The sequence below is a fragment of the Chrysochloris asiatica genome, unplaced genomic scaffold, assembly GCF_000296735.1.
Source record: "Chrysochloris asiatica unplaced genomic scaffold, ChrAsi1.0 scaffold00326, whole genome shotgun sequence".
Classification (NCBI taxonomy): domain Eukaryota; kingdom Metazoa; phylum Chordata; class Mammalia; order Afrosoricida; family Chrysochloridae; genus Chrysochloris; species Chrysochloris asiatica.
The window spans coordinates 422,506-433,124 of NW_006408844.1; the positions used below are offsets into that span (position 1 = coordinate 422,506).

The 10,619-nt window shown below is 39.5% G+C and overlaps 1 protein-coding gene across 2 annotated transcripts in view; it reads left to right on the plus strand.

Moving 5' to 3' along the window:
• The window catches only part of PPME1 (protein phosphatase methylesterase 1), an 86,481-nt gene that overhangs the window by 49,630 nt on the left and 26,232 nt on the right, over positions 1-10,619 (plus strand). For both annotated transcript variants that reach the window (XM_006875408.1, XM_006875409.1), the window contains exon 6: positions 10,323-10,477. In XM_006875408.1, coding sequence (XP_006875470.1) covers positions 10,323-10,477 — 155 coding nt within the window. The remainder of the gene's footprint in view (positions 1-10,322; positions 10,478-10,619) is intronic.

Below are 10,619 nucleotides of genomic sequence, written 5' to 3' on the forward strand. Positions count from 1 at the left end.
TATAAAACTCTTCTCAAGAACCTCATCATATAGTATATACAGTGGCTTTTAAGCTTGGGTGCTCATCAAAAGATCACTTGAGTACTTATAAAAATGCAGGTGGTTTGGCCTTACCCCAGATCTACTGAATTAGTACTTCTACCAGTGGCATTTAGACATGTATATTTTGATAAAGCTCTATAAAGAGATTTAATGTACCCAATCCAGTGACTGGTTTTTGGGAGCCACCAACCTTTAACATAATCAGGAATCATCTAACTATCCTGCTTTTAATACATGTTCAACGTAGATCAAAAGAAATCTAGCTCTTTTTTACATTAGCAGCTTTAATCCAAGAGTAAGCTGTTTTCCTTCAGAGCCTAAACTCATGGCCATGATTTTATTATTATTGTAGGTGCCAATTGTATGCTTTCTAGTTATTATATATTATTTATTATAATTAATTCACAGTATTGTTGTTGTTGTTAAGTGCCGTCAAGTCAGTTCCAACCCATAGCCACCCTGTATAGGGTTTCCAAGGAGCGGTTGGTGAGCTTGAACTGCAGACCTTGCAGACCAGTGCATTAACCCACAGCACCACACCAATAATATAGATATCATCCCAAGGAAATTGGCTAATATAGGTTGAATAATTTATATGTCACATGCTTAGTAGATTGGAATTGTGATCATTAACTATAATGCTTGTCAAAAGAAAGGGAGAAGTTAACAATATATATGTTGTACCATGACTGTCAAGTATATGCCTGAGAGACACTGAAAAGGGAACCAAGAATCTGCTAGTGTCTTTAGTTCTGTGAACAATAAAGCCTGGAAAAGTCCAACATATTTGTCTGTCTATGTAAGATTTGTGAATGATTTTTAAGAATTGAAAAGCTTTCTTTACAGTTGACAAAAGAGTGAAATACATAATCTAAGTGGCCAGACAGCCAGGCAAATAGATGATACTGGCTCGGTTGACATTCTAGAAAAAGAAATTGAGGAATTAATTAAAGGCTTTAAGGTAATATTGTTGACTAAATAAGTGTATCAATCTGGGTCGACTCAGATTACTGGGTCACACAATAATTTGAACAGTAAAAGTTCAATATAAAGATTAATTAACTTTGATGGGATTGCAGTAATGAAGGATTTGGTTTTAAGTAAAAAGAGCTCTGAAGAATGTAACAACAGATAAAAGGACCAGCCTCTACCTGGTGGAATGAGATAACAAGCTCAAGGATAATCCTCATCTGCATTGCTGGGATCTACACCTTGTTGGAGAGGGCATGACTATGGCTTACTGAAGGGTAGAAAAGTCTGTATGATGCCACATTAACCAAACTTGCTGGAAATCTGTCCCTTTGGAACTTTCCATAAACCTGTCCTTTAGAGGGAGGTGAAGCTGCTCTGGGGAAATGTCTCACCAGAGGCATTTGCTACACAAACATTGGATGAGAGGGGTGTGTGGAGTGCTACTTTGGAGTTGAGTGCTAAGGAGTGTATCCTACTGGAACTGGGTGGCTTTCAGTGTTTGTAGGGCCAGGGCGTTAGAGAAATCTTCCTCTTACACACTGCTGGAGCCTGTTAGTGAACCCTTTCTTCCAGTGGTGTCTCTTCAATGCCCTCTACTGACACAGTTTAGCATCAAAAATATTTAAAGGGCTCCGATCCATTTTTGTAGTTAAGTCAGTGAAGAATGAATTGGATACCTTTTGGTTGGTTGATGATGCATGGAGGGGATTGTAACCATGGCATTGAAATGATATAAGATAGGATGAATGTAAAACTAATGTCCTCCCATGTAAACTATCACATAATTTACAATAAAACTTTTTTTTTTTAAAAAAGAATGAATTAGAATGGAGACACAGTAAATTGGTAATTGGCACAAAAGTTTAAAAAGAAAACATGATAAAAAAATCATCCATAATAGATGAAGATGATGACCAAGAACCAAAGGACTAGCAAATTGGAGTCTTGCTGAAATTATCGAAATAATAAAACCTTTGAGTGATATCTGAATTCAGTCATTCTGTGAAACAAAAAAATTTTACATGTGCAGGCCTAATTTTTGTCAACACAGTTTTGCCTTACGTGTTTACCTCAAAACCTTCAGAATCCAACATAAGATGCATTTCCAGTGAAAGTTGAAAAGCAAAGATTTGAACTTGATTTATTCTGTTTCTATGATGTCTGTACTATGCTATAGTATTTCCCAGGAAATGAACTAGGTATTACTAGTCACATAACAACCTCCTTAGAAAGTGTATTCTAAAGTTGTGATACATCCAATTATAGACTAGACTTGTAGGTGAACCCTTGCTGCCTCATTTTCATTCCTCTGAAATTTCAGTACATGTCTAAAGTAAGGCACTAATCTTGGTGACTGAATAATTTGCCTGATTTTAGTAAGAGTAAATTTCTCCTAATGGTAGATGATTAAGTAACTGATCATAACCACCTTTTTCCTGGGTAAATTTACCTTTTCTAACCTGAGACATGCTATTAAATTGGTTTGTTTCATATCCTGTCTATCTTCATACATGAAGCAGTTATCATGGGACCTCCTCCAACACAATTAATGAGGATTTTAAGGACATCTAGACTTAAATTATCTACTATTGCATTGTTTTATTTTACTCATTCTATCTGTTATCAAAGGAGCTTTGGTATTGTAGTGGTCACGAATCGGGCTGTGAACTGCAAGGTCAGCAGTTTGAAACTACCAGCTGTTCCATGGGAGAAAGATGAGGCTTTCTGCTCCCGTAAAGATTTACAGCCTTGGAAACCCTGTGCAGGGTCACTATGAGTTGGAACCGACTCCACGGCACTTAACAACAACATCTGTTATCAAACAAAAGTTTCTTGGAAATGTTCAAGAATTATTACAGAAATTAGACATTGATATTTAGCATAAACATATTCTGAACTAAAGTCTTTTTCTGTTCATTTGTCCCAGTTTCTTTAAAAAATCATTTCAAACATGGTTTTAGATTAACTGAACATATTTTTTTCTGGTATATCATTTTTATATGGAATATTACTTGTTTTTGTTTTTCAGAGACTCCATATAATTTTTTTCTATGTTACTTATTCCAAAGATAATCTATTACCTAGTTTGTTTCTGACATTTTTCAGTAGTCTCCGAGCAAAAACATCATAATTTTGACTTTATGGAGTTACCCTGAATCCAAGTGCTGTATCCCAAGGTAAAATGGCTTTTCAGCATGCTTAGTTTTAGTGCGGTAGCAGGAATTTGCAACTCTTCTTACCTTGATAGAAATTCAGTAATATTTTGATGAGTCATCAGCGTAGTGGTTACTAATCAGGCTGTTAACCTCAAGGTCATCAGTTTGAAACTACCAGCTGTTCCATGGGAGATGAGGCTTTCTCTGCTCCTGTAAAGATTTACAGCTTCAAAAACCCTGTGCAGGGTCACTATGAGTTGGAACCGACTCCACAGTACTTAACAACAACATGAGAGTCATTGATAGGCTAAGTCATACACCTGGTAAATGTTTCTTGCTTTCTTGTCTGTAAAACACTATCCAGATAGTGCTATTTTAATGGATTACATTGGTGGTGGTGGTGTACCATGGAGTCGGTTTCAACTCATAGCGGCCCTGTATAGGGTTTCCGAAGCTGTAAATCTTTATGGGAGCAAAAAGCCTCTTTGTTCTCCTGCAAAATGGATGGTAGTTTCAAACTGCTGACCATGAGGTTAGCAGCCTGACTCGTAACCACTACGCTACCAGAGCACCTAAAGGATTACATTAGATGATGTTATAAGAAAGATGATCTTATAGCACCTAATAAAACAACAAAAAAAAAACCACAAAAAAACCTCACTACTATCAAGTTGACTCTGACTCCTAGCGACCCTACAGGACAGAGTAGAACTGCCTAATAGGATTTCCAAAGTTGTAAATCTTTACAGAAGCAGATGACTGCCTCATCTTTCCTCCATGGAGTAAGTAGCTGGTGGGTTTGAATCACTGACCTTTTGGAGAGCAGCTCAAAGCTTAACCCACTGTTTCCACTAGGGCTCTTTATAGCACGTAATAGGCCAGAAAAATATTAGTGTTCTTTTCTTTATTTCATATTGTTTTGACTTCCAAAGAGGATATTGTATTAGTATAAAAACAATACTGGTGCAAGGAAACTTGGGCCTTATGTCTTAACTACATTATCTCTTCAGATGACTTACCTGATCCGCTTTACTTTTTTAGCCTTAAGTTTAACTTCAAAGGAATATTAAACAATATTGTTTTTATTTATAAAATTGGTTAGCCTCCTTAGCACCCATTCAGTTTGTCAGAAGATGCTGCAGCTACCTTATTCATACCCGCAATTGTTGTATGAGATTTTTAAAATTACCTCCTTCAGAAGAATTGATAACATTTATCTCTGCCACGGGAGTCCTGGTGTGTAGTTGTAGGATAAGCACTGGACCACAAGGTCAATTTGAACCGCAAGGCCGGTGGTCCAAACTCATCAGCCACTCCTTGGAAACCTTGTTAACGATAGCATCTTTTCCATTATGAATATTCTAGATGTCATATTTGAAAGGCTATGTCCCTGTGTCCAAATATGCTATTTTTGATTCACACCATGAGTGCTTGAGATAATGTAGTGCTCATCAAGACAGAACAGCATCTTCCAAAATCAAGGCAGAAGTTTTTAGAAACACATCTTATTGTTTCCATTCCCCCTATTGCTATAACAAAGAAGACCTACATTAAAACAAAAACTTCATACTTAAGTTGCCATTTTCAAAAAGCTTAAAAGTTTGACATTGTGTAACAGCTTCACTCATAATTGAAGACTAAGCACAAAGCCAATAAAAATCAGCTCTGAACACCTTTCTAGTTTCTCAGAACATCTTTCAAATAACTTTATGTGACACGTTACAATTATTAAAATTTGTCGTAATACTTTACTCTTCTCAAAGTAATGTCACATTCACCACTTCATTTAATCCTTAAGCAATTCAGAGTAGTAAGTGACATTCTTATTTTCATTCTACAGATGTTTACATTTAAAGTATGTATTTATGTAATTGAACCAGGCTCTGAACCAGTTCTTCCCAGTTATGTTATTGAACCAGAGCTTTGAACTGGTTTCTTTCTGGTTCAGTCATGGCCAGTAAAGCAAAACCAAAACAGATCTGAATTTATAAAATGTGAATGAACTGAAATAATAACCGGAATGGGGAAAATTGTGGATTGACACCCTGCTAGAAACTTAATCTTCCTCTCAAAAAAACAAGGGCAGCGTACACATTGTATACCAACTATAATAAATGGCACCAAGCCATCTCTGTCTCTCAGCACAGTACTCTCAATTCAGCTGGGTTCAATTCTTCATTGCAATGGCCCACCCAGAACTCAGACAATATACAGTACTGGTGTTTATGAGGGAAGTTTGCAGGTTACAATGTAGAATGTGAAACTGCTCAGGGCAAGTTGTTCCAGTCAGCTGCTCATAAATGCCCACTAGCCTCACCACTCCTCCATAAGCCTCAGCCTGAAGGCACTCAGCTCTAGTTCTGGAGATCAGCAAACCTAGCTCCCCCACTTAAATGCTTGCAGGCTACCCACTCTGCAAGCAAGCTTCCTGCCCAAAGTCACTTAGCTTTATTTGCTTCATAGGCTGGAAAGCTCACTGCTCTGTCTTGTGCTCTGGTTCTTGGTTCTGCTGCTGCTGCTCCTCTGCCACTCCTTCAGCAGTTACATAGACAAGGCTACAAGAGACATTAAATAATTCACCACACCAGATCCCTTGAGTGGCAGAATCAGGAACAAGAATGGCAACTGACTACACCACTTTGAATGTGTGTCATTCTCTACTTCCTGGCCAGTGGCCCCTCATCAGACTCTTCAACAGACTTACTATGCCTCTTCAGAATCTCCCATTCTAGGACTTTGATCCATAATTTTTGATGTTCCAATAATCAGTCCAATTCACCCATATTTTTTAAGTTCAGGTTCTTTTTTTATATATACTATTAATAATACTTTTTTGTGTGTTTTCAGTGAAAGTTTTGCAACAATTTAGGTCCCCATTTGACAGTTTCTATACAAATTATTCAGTGACATTAGTTACATTTCCCATGTGTCCACATTCTTTTTAAATCTGTTCTAGCTCTGGTAGAGTAGTGGGTTACAAGTTGGGCTACTAACTGCAAGGTCAGCAGTTTAAATCTACCAGCTGCTCTATGGGAGAAAGATGAGGCTTTTTGCTCCCATAAAGATTTATAGCCTCCAAAGTCCTATAGAGCGTCACTGTGTGAGTCAGAACGTACTCTATGGCACACAACCACCACCACCCTGATAATATTATTTTTAAGCTTTTATTGTTAATTGAGTGATAGTTTATATGGGAGAACAACGGTTTTGCACTCATCCTGTCGTATTTCATTTCATTGCCATGATTACAATCCCCTAAAGGCATCATCATTCAACAATATTTGCTTCTATTCCCCCTGTTATTGTTTTGTATATATATATATATATATATACACACACACACACACAAAACACTCAGGTGAGTGAGAGTGAGGCGTCCAGCTGATTGATACAAAGTGAGGGGAGACACACAAGAATGCCCAAACTTGTACATAGTATCCATCTGACCTAGCTTCGATGGCTTGATGATCAGAACTCGACTAAAGGAACATAAAGAAATTTAATTTAAGGAAGTAAGTGTAAATTACTACAGTTTGATGAACTTGACCTATACTTATGTATGTAGTAGCTTAAAATACCAACCGAGAGGGAAAGAGTCTTCACATCAAGGATCAAACCTATCCCCTCTGTACACAGGGTTGATAGGAAAGGGCAATTTAGACATTGGCTACTTAAGATGGGGGAGGTGGGTGCTTAAAAGGTATGAAGTGGCTGGCTTACAAGTTTTCAAGAGAGTTTAGTTTCAGAGTGTGCAGGGGAAGATAGGATTCCCACTGAACAGTTTTCCTCTTGTCTAGATGGGTGTGGTGAAAGGAGACAGGATGGGATTCACTGATTCAATAATGAGTAGTTATTATCATACTTAATTGCAATTGTCACAACTGTAAAGGTAGAGGTTGCATAACAAAAAGGGGGGAGTAGTTAATCTTGCATTCCAGGAACAGCGACCCTAGGACCATTCAGAGAGAAGAGGATGACCTGAACATGGAACCCTAACCAGAGAAGCAGCCATATCAGAGATGGAGGCACAGATGATGTCATGAAGAGATTGAGCAGCTGAGGACAAAAAATAGAAAAAACAAAAAGTACTCAGAAAATGTAATCATTGAAACAACCAAAGGGCACATTCTGCAAGCCTGTCTGCTGGCCGCCAGCACACAGCTTTCTCTTTCCATGAGTGTAAAGCCCTCAGCTGCTCTGTTCCTGGAATGTAACATTTACTACTCCCCCCTTTATGTTACAAAACTTCTGCCTTTACAGTTGTGGCAATATCATTTAGTCATGATAACAGTTACTCCTATTGAATCATAAGAATCTTATCCCCATCTCCTTTCACCAGACCCATCTGGACGAGATGAAAACTATTCATTGGGGATTCTAGCTTACCCCACACACTCTTAAACTAAACTTCCTCTTGAAGACTTGTAAGCCAGCCACTTAGTGTCTTTATAAGTCTCTCCACTCCATTTTAGGTAGCCAATGTCTAAATTGCCCATCCCTATCAACCCTGTATACTGAGGGGATGGGCTTGATCTTTGATGTGAAGACTCCTTCCCTTGTGGTTGGTATTTTGAGTTACTACATAAGTATAGGTCAAGTTCATCAAATTGTAGCAAGTTACACTTGATTCCTTTATTAAATTTCTTACTCTTCCTCTAGTCGAGCTCTGGTCATCAAACCATCGAAGATAGGTCAAACGGGTACTATCTGCAAGTTTGGGCATTCTTATGTATCTTCCCACATTGCATATAGGCAGGATGCGTCACTCTCAGCTCCAGCCCTCCATGGCTAAGGCAATGTCCTTGGGCACAGGAGTTCCCAAGTCTTCCTAAACTTCAGACCAACCAGCCCTTCCTCTTCTCTCTTTCATCTCGAGGTCAGCAGGAGTCTATGGAACGTGGTCATACTCAGCTCATATCTTCATTACTGACTTTCCCCCACTCACTCACATGTAGACCAATGCAGCTGCCAGGTAGCCTACATGCCTGCTTGTGTGTTACCTTTGATTTTCAGTCTTGGAGGGGGTTTTGTCCTGAAGGGACTTGATTGCTTGCTTTGATGGTTCCCTGACGAACAGGTTGCTTGTTCTTGTAATAAGCAAAGACTGCCATTTCTATTTTTTTATTTTGTTTTTTCCTGCTGGTCTTTCTTTCAGTAAGTATCTTCTGTTCCTGTAGTCGCTTGGGACTGGTTTGCGTGTCCTTTAAAGTGGGAATGTCCCACCTTAGAAGGTTCTCGACGTGACTCGGGATTCTACCTAAGATCGTATACATTATAAGGGCTCCCCAAGAAGCCTGTTTTACTGGACAAATTCTCAAACCCCTTTTAGGTATTCCAATCAGTTATAGGCTGAAGATGGGTTTACAAGTGTTCTGTAATATGTTTCCCAGTATTCCTTTCTATCCCACTCAAGTGTCTATTTTACAATAGTAGGCAAGGGAAACCAATATTCATAAGACAGTCAAGCATCTTAACAGTATTTCTCCTCTTTTATTCAGGTTTGTTCTTGACCTGAATTTTTGCTTTGTTGGCTGTGACTTACTTGTTCGAAGCCCTGAGTTGAACTAATGTTTGGAACAATGTAAGTGTGGTATAAAGGAAAATCAGAAAATTTGGACTCCTGGTGTGGCACTGTAGGATAAGCACTGTACTGTGAACCAAAAGGTTGGTGGTTTGGCAGTTCAAACCCACCAGCTGCTCCTTGGAAACCCTATACAGGGTTGCTGAGTTGGAACCAACTCCATAGCACTTAACAACAACAACAACAACAGTCCTAGAATGTCGAGAACCAGCCTCAACAGGGGAGTTTGGTTCACGAAGTTGGGAGATCTGGCGACGACAGCGACAGATACAGAATACACACAAAGACCCAACAAGAGAGATACATAGACACCCTGGAACTAGGGTGGATGCGTAACCGGCATCAGACTGATCCTGCATTGTAAACATTTTGGCTATGCATGCCGTTTGCACACCTTGCCAACTGCAATGCCTGCCTGTACTGCAAGCCGAACACATGCGGGCTTCGGTCTGTGCCCCAGTTTTATTTCGGGGAGGAGCTTTACACAAAGGAAGGTGGGGTTTGTTTCGGAGGCAGTACAGAAGTGAAATGTGATTTTTCATTCAACACAGGACACAAGGATTTACAGTTACAAATTCTAAAACATACATCACAAATTGTCTTGGTAATCTAACATCCTTAATTTTCCAGAAATTCAAGCAAATTATTATATGGCACTTTTCGGGTTCAAATCCCAAGACCGCAACTCGGTTTCTCAAGCCTAATTAACATACCTATAGCATCTAATCTCGGATGGGGGAAGGTGAAAAGGATTGGGAGGAGTCCCGCTGTGTGGGCTGCCTGGGCCAGGTTTGCAGGAGGAAACCAGACGCCTGCCTAGGTCAATGGTCTGCACCTGGGAACGATTTAAGATGGCAGTCCTTTTGTTCTTTGAACAAAAGCTTGGAAGTTGCCCATCTACTTTGAGTTAATTCCTTGGGCAGCCTGGCTCCAGCAAACTTGCCTTTGGAACTTTTTACAGCCTCGGCTTTAGGAGAGGTTTTAATATTTGTCCATGGGTATCAAGGGCTCATGTATTAAGTTAATATCAAACATAACTAAATAATTTAATAAAGAACAGTTTGGACGAGCGTGCCCCGTGGCCAGAGTTTGTTCCTCAGAGAGATTTGTTCTTAGAACCTTAAGCACTGCCGACACAGTGGAGACATTGAGAGGCACGTAAGAAACCATTTTCTCAGAAGCACAATTACAGGGGTATGAAGTATAGCAGGAATTAATAGGACTAAAGAGAATTATACAGAGCTAGCCCCACAGTAAGTTCGTAAAAGCCAATGAACCCAGGACGTCCAGAGGTTACTTCCTTGAGCCCACAGGGTCTCTGGCCAACAAGTCTGAGTGCAGCCACGTACTGGATTTTCGTCCATGACACTGGTCCTCAACACCCCAATACCTGCAGTCTGCAACACTTAACCTACCATTTATCAGGAGAACAAGGTGTATGGCTACCTTTATAGTTTACTGGAGGACATGTTAGGAGATTGCACAGTCTCTAAGACCATTAAAAGGTAAAGAAACTCATTTTTACAATACTGTTGGATAACATTTCCCATTTTGTTTCTTCTTTTTTGCAGAGATGTTGGCTATGTGGTTGAAGCCATGTATGGGGATCTCCCTCCTCCAATTATGCTGATTGGACACAGCATGGGTGGTGCTATTGCAGTCCACACAGCAGCATCCAACCTGGTGCCAAGCCTGCTGGGCCTGTGCATGATTGATGTTGTGGAAGGTAAGTTTTCTTAGTGATGAGCAAATCAGAATCTTTGCTATCTGGGGTAGATTATCTTGTATTAATTTATTGTCAATTTCATGTATCTTAACATATTTACTTTATATGTTGTTGTTAAGTGCCATCGAGTCAGTTCCGACCC